The sequence below is a fragment of the Lynx rufus genome, unplaced genomic scaffold, assembly GCF_022079265.1.
Source record: "Lynx rufus isolate CCGP_SWC_20201006 ecotype Redwood Valley unplaced genomic scaffold, mLynRuf1.p SCAF_13, whole genome shotgun sequence".
NCBI classification, from domain to species: Eukaryota; Metazoa; Chordata; class Mammalia; order Carnivora; family Felidae; genus Lynx; species Lynx rufus.
Window position 1 is genome coordinate 53,847,926 of NW_025814827.1, and position 15,261 is coordinate 53,863,186.

The 15,261-nt window shown below is 38.0% G+C and overlaps 1 protein-coding gene across 1 annotated transcript in view; it reads left to right on the forward strand.

Annotated features, from left to right (window-relative positions):
* Window positions 1–15,261, forward strand: part of AKAP6 (A-kinase anchoring protein 6) — a 366,558-nt gene that overhangs the window by 232,112 nt on the left and 119,185 nt on the right. Inside the window, exon 8 of the mRNA XM_047074636.1 lies at window positions 12,278–12,398. Within this exon, the coding sequence (XP_046930592.1) occupies window positions 12,278–12,398 (121 nt within the window). The remainder of the gene's footprint in view (window positions 1–12,277; window positions 12,399–15,261) is intronic.

The window sequence follows — 15,261 nt, forward strand, 5'->3', positions numbered from 1 at the left end:
GAAGAGCTTTTCAATTTAATCTGAACAAATATTTATTTAGCACCTACAAAGACAGACCACAGTCCCTGCCTTCATGAAATTTACAGTCTAGCAAGAAAGTGTGGCATCAAGCCAGTATTTACCTGGGAAATGAGAAAGGGAAGCAGAGGATGCTGAGGAGCTCAGAGCAACAGTGTGGGCTCCATGAGGCAAAGCTGCATCTGTAGTGCTCACCACACTCCGCCCTACACCGGGTGCTAGGCTTGTGCGTGCTAGATGGTCAGTGAATGAATGGATGCATAAATTAGTAGCTCAAATTTATCTGGGGCTCGAAGAGAGGGAACACAAGTCTGGAATCATCAGACTGCCTGCTGGTTCCATATGACTGGAAAGCGGGATAGAAAGCCAGGGGTGAGAAATTAAGCCTTGGGAAGAAGGCACAGTCCAGGTCCAGGAGTTAATCATTGAGTTCCTAGTTGTTACTCAGAATCAGAATCACCTGTGGAGTCTTTAAGCTGAGAAATGTCTGCCTACCCCACTCCATTGAAAATTCTGATTCAGTAGTCAGGAGTGAGCCAAGGTATAAATATGTTCTAATGCCCACTTCAGGTTTGAGAACCAATGTACCATTCGTTTTGAAAGTGTGTTCTCTGGACCAGCAGCATCAGCATCTCCTGGGAACTTGTTAGAAATGCCAATTCTCAGTCCCACTCCAGACCTACTGAATTGGAAAGCCTAGACCTGGGGACCAGCAATCTTTGTGTAATGAGCTCTCCAGGCGATTCTGATGCTGCTATTTGAGAAGCACTGCTTTAGTCAATGAAGATTTCAGGTTAGAAATTAATTGAGTATGTGGAGACTGGATTGGAGACTAAAGCCAGAAAGAATTGATAAACCTTGATGACCCATCAGGTGAGGGGAATGAGGGCGAGAAAGGAGCCACTCTGATGTTCTGATTGCTAGTTCAGGGAGGAGAAAGAAGATGGGAGAATCTGGATTCAAATGGCTTTTGTGTCATTTAACGTTGAATTACAACTGTTAAGTGCAGGCTGTACTGAGCATGGAGAGACAATGAGACACAGCATGTGGCAGGTGTGTGCAAGTCAGGAAAGCCTTCCAGAAGTGTCATGGAATATGCCTCAGGATCAGAAGTGACCATGAGAATGCTTCCTACAGAGGAGGCATTGTGTACAAACTTCTAGGACCAGTAAAGCCTGCCCAGACTGACTAGATGGTCAGTTTTGAAATGGTATCTTGGCAGTGGTGAGGAAAATAGATTGGCATGGGCAAGATTAGATAGTGTTCAATTAAGATCCTACTCTAGTCATCCAAGTGAGAAATAAATAGGGCCTGAGCTAGGACAGTAGCAATGGAAGCTGAAAGTTTCCATTGGAAACTGAAAGAAGGAAGTTGAAGACAGGCCCTGGACACCAAGCAGGTGACATTAAGGGAGGGAAATTTAAGAATGGACTTCCATGATTCAGGCTTGTGCAGTCTGGCAGATGGACATGTCATTCACTGAGGTGGGGAAGAAAGGCGAGAAGCAGGAATGGGGGAAAGAAGCTGAGTATTTGTGGCACAGTTCCAAACTGTTTGATGGTCTGTGGAACCTCCAAGTGTAAATGCCCAGGAAGCAGGTCTGGGTCTCAAGAATGTTTTGCGCTTCTCGACCATCAACAAGGACAGTGTGGTAACTATGAGGCAACAGACGCTGAGAGAGGTAGGAGCTTACTTTATGGTAAACTACTCCCTCACCCAGGTGGACATAACGTTACCTTTAAGGAATGCTTGTTTTAAAAAGTGTGGATAATCAGAACGTTTTGATTTCAGTTAGAATCTTTCATGCTATATTATACAAGGCTTCCAAAATAAAAACTACATCATTGAGAATTCAAGGTGGTATCTTGATTGGCAGGAATTTAGGACCACAGTCAACTATTATTTTCTGCCTCAAAGCTGCAGGTAAAAGCTCCTGATCCTAGATATTAGAATGAGTTAAGACTGCTCAGATTGCTTCCAACTGCACAAATAACATGTACCTTTAGGGGTAGTCATGAATTCAGTCTAGTCTAATTTCTTCAAGGAGGAAAGAATGTGTACTAGATTAAAAACTAAAGACTGGAATTCAAGTCGGCACTCTGATGCATTTAGCAGTGTGACTTTGATTGGGACACTTAACCTTCTCAAGATGCAATATCTCTGTCTGTACTTTTAAATACCTAAAATTTTTTATTATTGAAGTATAGTTGACATACAATGCTATTTTTAGTTTCAGGTGAGCAACATAGTGATTCAGCAATTCTATACCTTAAGCAATGCTCACGGTAGTAAGTCTAGTTACTATCAACAAACAATGTTATCACGATATTATTGACTATATTCCCTATGCTGTATTTTCATATCTGTGACTTCTTTATTTTATAACTGGAAGTTTGTACCCCTTAATCCCCTTCAGCAATTTTGCCCATCCCCTTACCCCCCTACTCTGTATAGTTTTTGTAGCACAGAAATACAATAGTCTATAAGAAAATGCCTAAAATATTTATAATGTTTTATATATATATATATATATATATGTGTGTGTGTGTATATATATATATATATATGTTAGTTAATGAAATATGCATTGACTACTATGTTGCAGGAAGTGGTAGGAGATACTAGAAATAGAAAAGATAGAAAAAAAAATTTAATCTCTATAGTCCTCAGTCTAGTGAGGGAGAAAGACACTCAGATAATCCTTGTGAAACAGTGGTAAAATTCAAGATAGAGAGTATTATGGGAGTAATTACGAGGTCTGCCTAATCAGGGAGACTTATGGGGGCAGGGAATATCTGAGCTGTCAGAAAAGGTGCATAGATGCTAGCTATTAGAAAAAGATTTGGTAGAGGGAAGGTGAGGATTTCGGCCAGAAGACAGTAACTGTGTAAGGAGAAAGAATGTGTGTGTGTGTGTGTGTGTGTGTGTGTGTGTGTGTGTGTTGAGGTTACTATAAATAATAATCCGATGTTATTGAAGCAGAAGGGCATGGAGATTGTTCTTGACTCTGCTTCCTGGGATCAGGAGGGAATACCAGGTGAGTTTTTAGGGACTTCTGCTCTGGTGGTAAAGTTCTAGAAGATACCTCAGGTCTCACTGGCCATATGCCAGGCTTCCTCTGGCTATGGGGAAATTTGAGCCATGTCTCAGAGACGCAGTCAAGGTTTCTGTCCTAAGTCTAAGAATGTAGGAATAACTCACTCCTCACCATGCAAGGTTTCAGTGTAAATTTTACTCCCAAATACAAACAGAATATATAGGGAATTCCCAAGCACAACAGGCTGAAATGAACTTTAAATAGATAAAAAGTTAAGTTTGGCAGAAAGGATGAGTCCATTTTTCTTTAGAAAAAGAAACATCTCGGGGCGCCTGGGTGGCGCAGTCGGTTAAGCGTCCGACTTCAGCCAGGTCACGATCTCGCGGTCCGTGAGTTCGAGCCCCGCGTCAGGCTCTGGGCTGATGGCTCGGAGCCTGGAGCCTGTTTCCGATTCTGTGTCTCCCTCTCTCTCTGCCCCTCCCCCGTTCATGCTCTGTCTCTCTCTGTCCCAAAAATAAATAAAAAACGTTGAAAAAAAAATTTAAAAGAAAAAGAAACATCTCTGTACTGGTCTGAACACACACACACACACACACACACATATATATATATATGTATGTATATATGTACATATATGTATATATATGTACATATATATGTATTGTATATGTGTGTGTATATGTACGTGTGTAAATATGCATGTATATGTATACACATATACTATATATGTATATATATATAGCATCCCCAAAGGGAAATGATTTTGATAAATGAAAACAAATAAATCACTATTTAAACTATTGTTTGATTAAAGATCAAATTTGATTCTTTAAATTAATTAAGCAGTAAGATACACTGAATGATTTTAACCTCCTGAGAAGGGATATAATCAACCTGGATTTTACTGCTGCAGGGTGATCTTCCTGGTTTTCTGTTGAGAAACATGCCAAAAATATCTCTGTTGCAGTTACATGAACATTCATGCTTACTCATATTCTTTCTCTCTTTCTTTCTCTCTTTCATACACAAAATGACCATTTTGAATTTCTGCTCAATGGGTGTTTTTTGGAACATTGCTATGTAAAATGTTTTCTTTCTGGTACACGCCAGCCATAAAATGAAGTACCATCTTTTATTTGTGCTAATGTTGGGAATGCTCTTGCAGATAAATCACTAGGCAACACAAATTTTATCTCCACCATGAATTTCTACTTTCTTCCTCTGACTCTTGGCTTGTCTCAATCTAATGAATAGCTAGCTGATCTGTGTTCATTTCAGGTTATTTTTGCTCCATCCTTTGTATCGTGATGTTATTAAATAGAAAGATCAGGATGTAGTCAAAGGGAGCAAAAAGTACCTGGCTACCCTCTGCATAACTGATATTCTGGGTACTATGCAACTGTCAAAATAGGTCTTTCTGGGAAAAAAAAAAACACCTTACCAGTAGAAATGTATTCATTGGAGTCATGATATTATACCCTTTTAATGTGCAAATACATTAAACTAATTTTAGACCTGGGCAGTCTTCCACTTCAGTGATCTAATGCCATCCATGCCAGGATCAAGCAAAAGGCAAGCCAGAGAGGCAGAAGCATACTTCCCGGGAAACTGTTACTTCAAAGTTAACAGGAAAGTCAACCAATAAAGAGATATATTTGTATCTCCCTTCCATCTTAATTTCTGTACTGCTTTGGAGGGCTGATGAGGCCCATTGAAGAGGCAGAGAGATGCTAGCAGGGGCAATGAGAGGGTACCTAAGACAGATCTAAGCTACCTTATTGTAATGTGCAGAGCTTAAGTCTTCACTTTAAAATTTATTCCTGTTCAAACCCCCATCTTCACAAAGGATTTGAGTCAACTTACAAACATATTTGCAATAAAATAAAATAAATATCTGACTGAAATAAGTTAAGCAAAAGTAAAATACATGTAAGAAAACAAACAGATACGTATTCTCTGCATGTCCTCAAGAAGGGTTGTGATTTGGCTCTCAATTTTACATACGAAAGAAAAGAAAAAAATCTCCTGTATCAGAAAATGTATGGTGTCCTAAGATTAAAAATCATATGTATCTAGGGAAGCCCAGCTTCTGTTTTTTTTTTTTTAATGTTTATATATTTTTGAGACAGAGAGAGACAGAGCATGAATGGGGGAGGGTCAGAGAGAGAGAGGGAGACACAGAATCTGAAACAGGCTCCGGGCTCTGAGCTCTGAGCTGTCAGCACAGAGCCTGACACGGGGCTCGAACTCATGGACCGCGAGATCATGACCTGAGCCAAAGTCGGATGCCTAACCGACTGAGCCACCCAGGTGCTCCTAGGGAAGCCCCGCTTCTTATGCCATTGAGGCCCGAGAATTTCTCTTGTGGCTTTAAGGAGAAGACAGGCATCTGTGATACTACAGCCCTACAAGAGAAACAAAATTCCGAAGGCAGTTTTTAAATGTAGGCTGGAGAACTGATGTCAAAGCATAATTCAGTAAGAGCAGTTCTACAAGTAACTAAAATTGTAGTCTGAGCATAGCACTCTCTGGGCAGAGTCAACAACCTTGATGAAGGAGATAGAATCATTCTGGGAGAGCGCTCTGTGTTAATTCTGCCACCAGGCTTTTGTTAGGGATTAGGTGGCAGAGGATAATTTCCAGATTATTTACTTCCTGCCCTAACCCTGAGAGTCCATATTCTCTGTTGCCTATTAAATCTTTGAAAACCAGTGAGGCCTAGGGTGTGGTAGTCCTTTTAAAGAGCAAGCTGCCTGATGCATCCCAGTGTGCTGGTAGCACATCTAGATCCAGCCCCTCTAACACACAGATGATACATAGGAAGATTTATTCTTTTTTTTTTTTTTTTGAAAAACAACATTGTCTCTTGCTTTGTATTGTTTCCCCATTTGTGTTAGAATCACTACTGATTCTACATTCTTCAGAATGTTTTCCAGTTCTTTGTCTAGAGCTTAGTCCAGTGTATTATCTGGAAATTTAGATAAGGGTTTGACTTCCTGACAGCCTAACAGAATCCTCCAAATACATCCAGAAATATACACTGATATTTCTAATTGATATTTTCTAACCTTGGAGATCAGAATTTTGTTTTGCTTTGTGACTGTTATTGTAATAACAACTGTTTATGGACAGGCAGCCCATGAGCCCATGAGAAAGTGGGGCCAGTCATTAACAGATTTGTAGGGTTGATTTTATTTTTCTCAGGCATTTTTACATGTATGTGGGTATATATGAGAATTGAGAAAATTACTGCTGGAAAGAACTCCATATTCCTTTTTATTTATTAATGGCAAAGGCAGACTGCTTTTCTCATGAGGAAGTCGCTCATGAATTTTCATTCAAAATAGTAAATTAGTGTCCACACTTTAATATGTTTAGAGTGGAAAGGGATTCTACATGCAACTGTGCATATCAGATTCCATGTCCAGAAAGCTAAATTTTATTCTTTAATGATATTATGATTGGGGCAGGTGCCCCTTCTGTGCTTACGTGCCACATGGTGTAGAGGATGATGGGAAATTCTGATCTATTATTAGTATTTCACTTCTGTAAAATTCTTAAACCATATTTTTACAAGATTTTGTTACCACTCCCTTTAGTGTCTTTTTTGAAAAGCAGAGGCAAACTTCCTTGAGCAAATAATGTGAACAGTGAACACTTAGTGAATATTTGGGGAAAGAATCAATATGCTAAAGAAGCTAGGAAAATTGGATCATTTAATAGAAGTCCCAATATAGACAAGCTGGTATTTCAGGAACCGGTCTTGTGTTTTTGGATGTATTGGTGTGAAATGAACCATTAAGTGTATAAAAGATGGATTCTTAAATGCTCCTAAATATATGTCACTGAGACTTAGGTAGAAAAACTGCCAGGACTTTATAGTGTTATCTTTTCTTCAACCAATAATTGCTCTATTTTGATGATTTCTTCATTTGGTTGTCTGTTTTAATCAAAATTCCTCAGTGGGCCAAACTGAAACCTCATATATTCACACACACCTCCCATTGATTTCACTTGGGTGAAACTTTATCTTTTAAGCAAAGTTTAAGTTGAAATGTTGAGTTAATGATGCTCACTTTAAATACCAAAGGCTGAATGCATTTATGTATTCAAACACTTAGCTAGTCAAACATAACTCCCATCAGGGTTTAGAGGAAGGATTATTTCTTAAACTATGCTAGCCTTACAAATAATGTATTGCTCTCCAATCTGCAGGAAAATAATACTGAATAAGCTTGTTAGTATTTTATTTCTGTGGTGAAAAGAATCTTTTTGTAACCTGGAAGAGGCAGAGTAAAATGGTGGACAGGATGTTGGGAAATATTTTTGGCAATTACCCATAGTAGTGAACCCAAACTTAGAAACAAATACTAAAGAAAAAGTTACACATTTATTTCTCCATAGATTTGTCTCCATCTCTATTAAATTCTCCATCTATGAAATAAATACACTCATAATTCTGTGCTTCTCTAACAAAAACTGACTTTGATTTAGAAGACTGTTTTTCCTCATGTGATGAAGGCTTTCAACCTCCTAAAATGGGAATATTATACCTACAACAGAGTGTCTGACTCTTTTATTGTGAACCCAGTTAAGATGCAGTATATGGCAATTTAAGGAAGTATCCAAAATAATACTATTTGGGTGATGTGTTTGCTTTGTAACACTTTCATAGAGTAGATATGAGTTTGCTTTGTAACAGTTTCATAGAGAATATAACAGATTCATACAGTACTGAAAAGGTATACTTTGAGAGCTTTTAACATCTAACAGATTACATATTTGAGTGGAAGAGTTAACACAAACCAAAGCACAACTACAGAGAAAATTTTGTGAGGAAAATTCCTCCAAAAGAGTAGTTCCTATATTTATACACTTATAAAATTCTGAGCCACTGGCCACAGTTTCAATTACCTCTCTCTCTCTTCTAAAAAGAAAGACTAGGGCCTTTGTCACCAAGAATTCAAGAAAAGAACCTTGTTCTGAATTCAGCTGATAGAATCAGCATATTCTTCAAAGGGATATAAAACTATTAACTAGTTCTATGCTACCCCTGATAAATTCACTCATTGATGATCCTGTTTTCCTGTATAATAGCTGGCACTTTTCCTGGAAGACATCGTCCTTCCTAAAATCACTTGAAAAACACTTAGCACACCTTTGCAGGTAATGTAAACATAAGGAAGTAAACTACTTTCTTACCTAAGAATTTTCCTGAAATAATGAGCACATTAAATTGCATTCATTTCAGAAGGTTTCAAAGAACCAACAGAGAAATTCTAGTAATTTATTTGTGATTTGCTACAAAGTTACATATTTTATTTTAGTAAATTTGGAAAGCTCTCAGGTCTTTTCTAAGCTGTGAATTAACACGTGGCCAAGAATCTGAAATCGGGCCCGAATGCTAAAAAAAGTGTTTTTGTCTTCAGCATTAAGACCTTATGAGAATTGTTGTTTGGCAAACACTGGTGTTGATTTTATGCTAATGAAGCAAAATATGAAACCAAAGCATTTACTGTACCTAACAAACTCAAGCCTGCATATTCCCAGCTAAAATGAAAATAGGTTAAAGAAAGGGTGAGCATCTGTGTTAGGTTCATTTGCCTCTGGTGGGTCTCCAGTGTAGACTCTCTGAGAAGTCTGAGGTGCATTTAACTAGAAGAAATGTTTTTTTTTGTTCCAAGCCCCTTGATAAGGGGAATAATAGGAGGGAACAGCTCAGTAGACATAAAGGTGAAAAAATGTCCATGGTTCTGAACATTCTACCACCCTATATATGTTTTGTTTATTCAAATCTGCTTTAAGTTTCAGTGTAGAAAAGAAGAAAATGTGGAAGGAGCAGGAGAGCAACTCACATTAATTGAGAATCTACTGCACATATTTTTTTTTAATTAGCAAATGCGCCATTATTATGTACTAGAAGGCAAAATCCCACCTTCTGAATGAATGAAGAAGCCTGTCCATGTTGCACTGGTTGTGTTGGTATTGGCATTTGAAGATAAGATACTATGCTCTCTGTCACATGCTGAAGTCATTCTTGCCCTACTAAAGGTTTTTGGTTTCATTATCTACATTCATTCATCATCATTCTCCAGGTGCTATGCTGAGCATTAGCAATGCAAAGATAAACTCATATCTTACCCTTGCATTGTTTGGTCATAATCAAAATTTCTTTTTTTCAGACACATATGGAAAAGAAAACAGGTCCCTTTGTTTTCCTTGCTGATTAATGATTTTTATGAAACATCCTAAACACATAATTTCCTGGTAAAGCAGGGAAAATTCTTGTTTTAAGATCAGAGCTCAGGCACTTAAACACGATGCTTATAGCCTCCCCTAAAATTTAACATTGTCATTAGGGAACTACCTCTTGGGGTAAATGCTGTTTTTCAGATTTATGTCTCTCCCTGCTTTTTTCTAAGATGGCATCTGGGTTTATATGACTTTGTGATTCTAGGGTGCAGTGAGTTCCCCTGGCTTACCATGACCTTTGGGTATAGTCTGGCTGGGTTCAATGAAATGGATCTTGCCCTAGATATTCCAAGGTTGTCTCCCACTGAGGACTGCGTCTGTGTTGTTATCTCATGGCTTGGACAGGGGGTATTTCTTGCTGACTAGGCGTTATCTTAGCCCTCACTGACCCTGCCAACTCTCTGAGGTCTGGCTTCAGAGGTTCCTCCTCCTCTCCTTGGGGTCACTGTGCCTCTGTTGCTATGGCAACACCTTTGTCAAGTTCATCAGGTGAACTCCCAGAAACTTCATGGGAGAGAGAAGTGTCCTCAGGGAGGGGATAAAAGAGCAGGTAGCAAGGGGAGTCCTGACCAGAGTTTCCTCTGACCGTAGCATTCCCACTCCAGGTTATAGTGAAGGAACTTTAAGGAAGTCTCTTCCCAGACTTCCTAGCAGGTGATGGAGCTGATATCCTTGTGCTTTTGGCTTTCTTTTCAACCTGTCTCACATATTTCCTCTCTGGATCTTAGTCCAAGAGATGGGAGGATATGTATCTTAGCACCTGCTCCTTTTGCCTTTATTTTTTCCTTATTCTCCAGATCCATACATATGGAAAGGGTGAGCTTTTCCCTTTATTTCTCCTTTGTTCTTACTATTCCCCTGAATCATACCTTCCTAATTTGGGGGATGGCATTCTGCTTTTCTCCTGTCTTTATGGTTAAAATGTGGGAGAATGCAAGGAGAGAGAAATGATGACCATAATTCGGGTGGTATTTCTAAAAGAAAATTTTAATGTTTGTTTATTTTTGAGAGAGACAGAGAAAGAGTGCGGGCAGGGGAGGGACAGAAAGAGAAGGAGACACAGGATACAAAGCAGGCTCCAGGCTCTGAGCTGTCAGCACAGAGCCTGATGTGGGGCTCAAACTCAAGAAACGTGAGATCATGACCTGAGCCCAAGTCAAATGCTTAACAGACTGAGTCACCTAGGAACCCCTCAGGTGGTATTTCTAAATGATTGAACCTTCATGTGAGCAAATGCTTATTAGTGATTTCTTACTAGTAACTCACAGAGTTAATAAAGAAAGTTGATGGTTTATCTGTCCCTGTTACCGTGGTTTTTGTTTGTTTTTGAATATTTTGAAATAAGATCCTATTTCAGATTTCCAGTGTATGCTGGAATTCCTTGCTATTCAAAGCGAGGTCCATGACCAGCAGCATTGCCAGTTGCCAACAATTGTTAAGAATGCAGAATCTCAGGCCACACCCTAGAATTATTGAATCAGGATCATCATTCAACAAACTCCTCACTTGCACATTAAAGTGTGAGAATCAGTGTTCTGGGCCACCATAGCCTTTCTGAAGCTTTTGGTCATATCACCTATACCCAAGATCAGCATTCAGCTAAACATTAATTCTACATGTCAGTCAGTGACAATCCTTGCCCTTGGATGTTTATGGTCTTAACCAGTAATATTTATAATGATGGTAAAGTAATTAAAATAAAATAGACAATTCTAGATTCAGTCTCCATCACCAGACCCACCTTAAGTTGTTTTTTTTTTTTGACAGATTAAGATTAAATTGTAAGTTATGAAAAGTGGATGTTCATTTTCTTGAAAAGCAGTCATTTAACGTACAGAGACAGGAACAAGATAGTAATAAGATACTCACTTGATAGATAAATCCAGATTCATACTTGAGCCTGCTGCTTCATTGGTACTGATAGGGTTTTGCTCAGTTACAGTTTGGCAAGGATGTGATTTCTTTTAAAGAGATGATTTTTGGAGAAAGGACAAAGTCATAGTTTTTCATCCTGCACTTTCATTTTCTGATCACAGTGTTTTAGAAGAATCTGGGCTTTACTTATGCACCAGGCTTTCAATAGAGAATCACATTAATCCTTTTAAGCTCCTTATTCTAATGATTTATTTTGTTGAAAACCATAGTGATCCTCCTTTGAATTTTAATGATTGCTGGCTATTCAAAGATTCATTGTTTTGACTTCCTGTCCTTACCTTTGTTTCCTACATGTCTGTGGGGAACACCTGTCTAATACTGGATCTGCCCCTGGTTCTCACTGGCTTACCAGAGTCACTCAAGCCTATCTCTCAGTGTTAAGCTGAAATGCTGGCTACTCATCCATGACAATAAATGTAGCATATATGTTTGCAGAGATAGGCAGGTAGACAGCAGAGGGACAAATAAATGATTGAGTCATTTCCCAGTGAAAATGATATTTAAGATATGATAAGAAATTGTGATCATAATAGAGAAATTAGTCAAATTAGTATTCTTAATCATGGATGATTTTAGGATGTGATACCTATGAAAACCTAGTAGATGATAAAGAGATTTGAATTTTGAGGGTGCTATTCTGACCCCAAATTCTGAGCCATGTAACTTTCACAAGACACTGACCCTCCGTTCCTCACACTGTTAATATGGCAATGCTCTCTTTCAAGGACATAGAAGTAGTCATTTTGTTCAAGTGCTGCAAATCCTCAAAAAGGGTTTGCAGATGGAAAGAGTGATGAAGTGTCGCTGGTATGAGCATCAGAATTACATGTTATGTTTTCAAAATCTAAGAAATGCTATGTCACAGGCTTGAGTTTCTATTTTGCCCACTGTGTAACCACACAGAGAATTTTTCTCTTCTCTTTTTACAGGTATCACCTAGGAACATCATGGGTTTTCAAGAATATATTATTCTAATATGAGATTTTAACAACTACACTGTATTTATGCATAATACATTTTGTGCCTTATCTTCAGGCTTCTGGACTTTGATTCAGAATATCAGGAGCTCTGGGATTGGCTGATTGACATGGAGTCCCTCGTGATGGACAGCCACGACCTGATGATGTCAGAGGAGCAGCAGCGGCATCTTTACAAGGTTAGAGCTACCCTTCTTGCCTTTACCTTGCTGTGGAAGATCTGATTAGCCTGACAAGTCTCTCTCTCTCAGGATATCTTTGCGTTCATTGTATGTATCATGGTGTCTATTAGAATTCCCTTCCCTGTCCCCAAACTCATTTCCATCCCTTGTGTGCTGACAGGCCGCACCGACATCATAATTGCAAGAAAGTTCCCTTTATCACATTCTATTTGGTGTAATTCTATAGAAGGACAAAGATTTATCTCCAAGATGAATAGCAATAAATGAAACTGCATTAATAAATAGACTGAAACAAAATGAAGGATAAATGGACTGGTAACATTTAACAAAATGTGTTTTCATTGGAGCACTCAGGTGGATTCTATCCACCCCTCAGATCTTTGCAGAGAAAAAAGAAATTTGCCTTCAGTTTGGCTTGCTACTTTCAGGGTAGAGGGCTCATTCAATTTAATGTTTATTAGTGATACATAGAGCAGACGTTGTCATATTAAGTCAATACATTTTCGTGTGATTTAAGAAAACTGGCTTGGAACTTATATATTGATTGCAGGCAATCCATCTAATAACTATCTATATTGTTTTTCCGTGTCTGCTAATTCACCTTTAGCCTAGTATGTTTTACCAATTCTACTTAAATAGTCTTAGAAGTTCTTATAAAACATCTATGTGATTTTGACTGAAAAAAAAATGGTTGCAAGATTCACAGTGTCTGAAAAAGCTGTTGGGGAGGGTTAGAGGGACTTTCCACTGAAATATCAGATTGCAGTAAATCTTCCTCATTTAGGCAATTTTTATTGGAGTAATTCTGACAGTTGTCATCCTTGAATTGCTTTGAGCATATGGCATATTTCAAAGAGCAGATTGTGAATCATAAAAAATAAAATTAATAACTAACCACAGAATCAGCAACAGTATAATGACAAGAAACAACTACCCTCTAGCTTTAAAAAATTTCTTATAGAATAAGAAGTACATTCAAGGTCAAATAAAAGTTGTCTTCTTTCTTCCTCATTATTTATCATTTTGAGTTCCTTTCCTTAATATATTAACTTTTACCTTCTCTAAAGAGAGATCTTTATTTATATTTTTCAAGGGTCTGGTTGACTTTAATTAGTGTCCCCTGAGAATCGTCTTGGTTAAGAGAAGATATAAGCTCCCCAGGGAGTCAGCACATGGTGATATTTTATTCCTTAAAGAATTGTGTTCCGACATTAATCGAGTTTGTTGACTATTAGCTATTTCCTGTATGGATAGCTGTCCACATTAACAACAAAGCTATCCAATATATCTTCTGAGCATAATATATTGTTAGAGTTACAGTCTTCACCTAATGTAAACAAAGCTAGGTGATTTCACATTTCATGTCAGGATCAAGAATTATGTATGAAAAAATGCCTATTAATCTTTATTAATTTATTGATACAAAAATATTAGTTTTATTCCTAATACTTAAGCATTAAAAATCGAGCCAACCAGGAAAAAATAATACAAAAGTTAACTAATCATAAGCCATTATCTCAGATTTTATTGCACTCTTGATGCCAAATAACATTTCTTTTCTTCTTGATGCATTTTGTATTTTGCACATAAACCACTATTTTTTTTCAGAAACAGTGCTATTCTTTGTCAAAATCACATCCATATAATTTACATCACAATTAATAGGAAATCAGTCTTCTTTTTCTTGTGGTTTCCTTGTAAGTGCTCTGCCTAAGAATTCCCATTCTGGCACATTCAAAGCTATTATTCCACCCACTCAGTACTTCTGGATTATAGTGTTTTCCCAAACATTTTCCATACCAGGGTTCTTCCTTTGTGACTCATGTCCTGTTATCATCTTTCTGCTTAGAGGTGTTCAACATAGCTAACTAAGTTCATGAGACTAGCACTAACTTTGCATTTGGCTTATAAGCAAAATTAAAGGTTGAATTACACACCAAAGGCGAATGCTACAAGTGTGCAGAGTCTTTCTTTATACAAACCCCCACATTATTCCAGAGTTTTAGAAACCTCCAAAGCAATCCTGAGGATATTGGCTAAGGAGTCATTTAGAACTTGGGATGGCTCCTGAATTAGAAAAATTGATGGAGGAAAATTAATTTCAGGTCTTTGTCTAGAATCCTCAGGGATTCTTAGGTTAGGTCAACATTTTCAATGTCCCATTCGTCTGTTCTAATGCGCTTTTTCAGAAATCAACTCAACTGATGACTTGGGGGAGGGAGGTTTGAAGTCTATTGATCATAGAGACCCCTGAGTAATAGGGCTTTTTCAGTTGGTCCCCAGGCCTTCCTAGGCTTTCAATACCATTTGAGACTTTAATCTTTAAATTTGTTGGCCCTGAAAGATATCAATGCTTTCTCAGCATTTTTCATCAAGGGCACCACTGACATTTGGGACAAAACAATTTTTTGTTGGTGAAGGGGACTACCCTGTCCACTATAGAGCATTTACTATTCACATTCCCTAGTCATTGTGACAATTCAACAGGATGCCCAACCACATGTCACAGCATTCCCAATCCATCTCAACCTATGTACATCATCTTCATTTCTTAAAATGCTTCTGTAACGCCCAAGAAAAATCCCTTGCTTTTGTATTTTGTACATTGTGAAGTAAAACACCTTATATAGCTGATGTTGAACCAATAGTTGTTGAGTGAAAAAATTAAGGATGAATGCTTGCTTCAGCAGCACATATACTAAAAAATTAAGAATGAGAATGAAGTTTGTGATCTCTGGTATTAATGTAAAGAATGAAGGGGAAACGTTTAAGAGAGACCTTCAGCTGAGCAATGGTAAAATCCCAGGAACTGGAGACCAGGACAGAATCAGTATTCCTGTTATCATAGAATCCAAAAGTT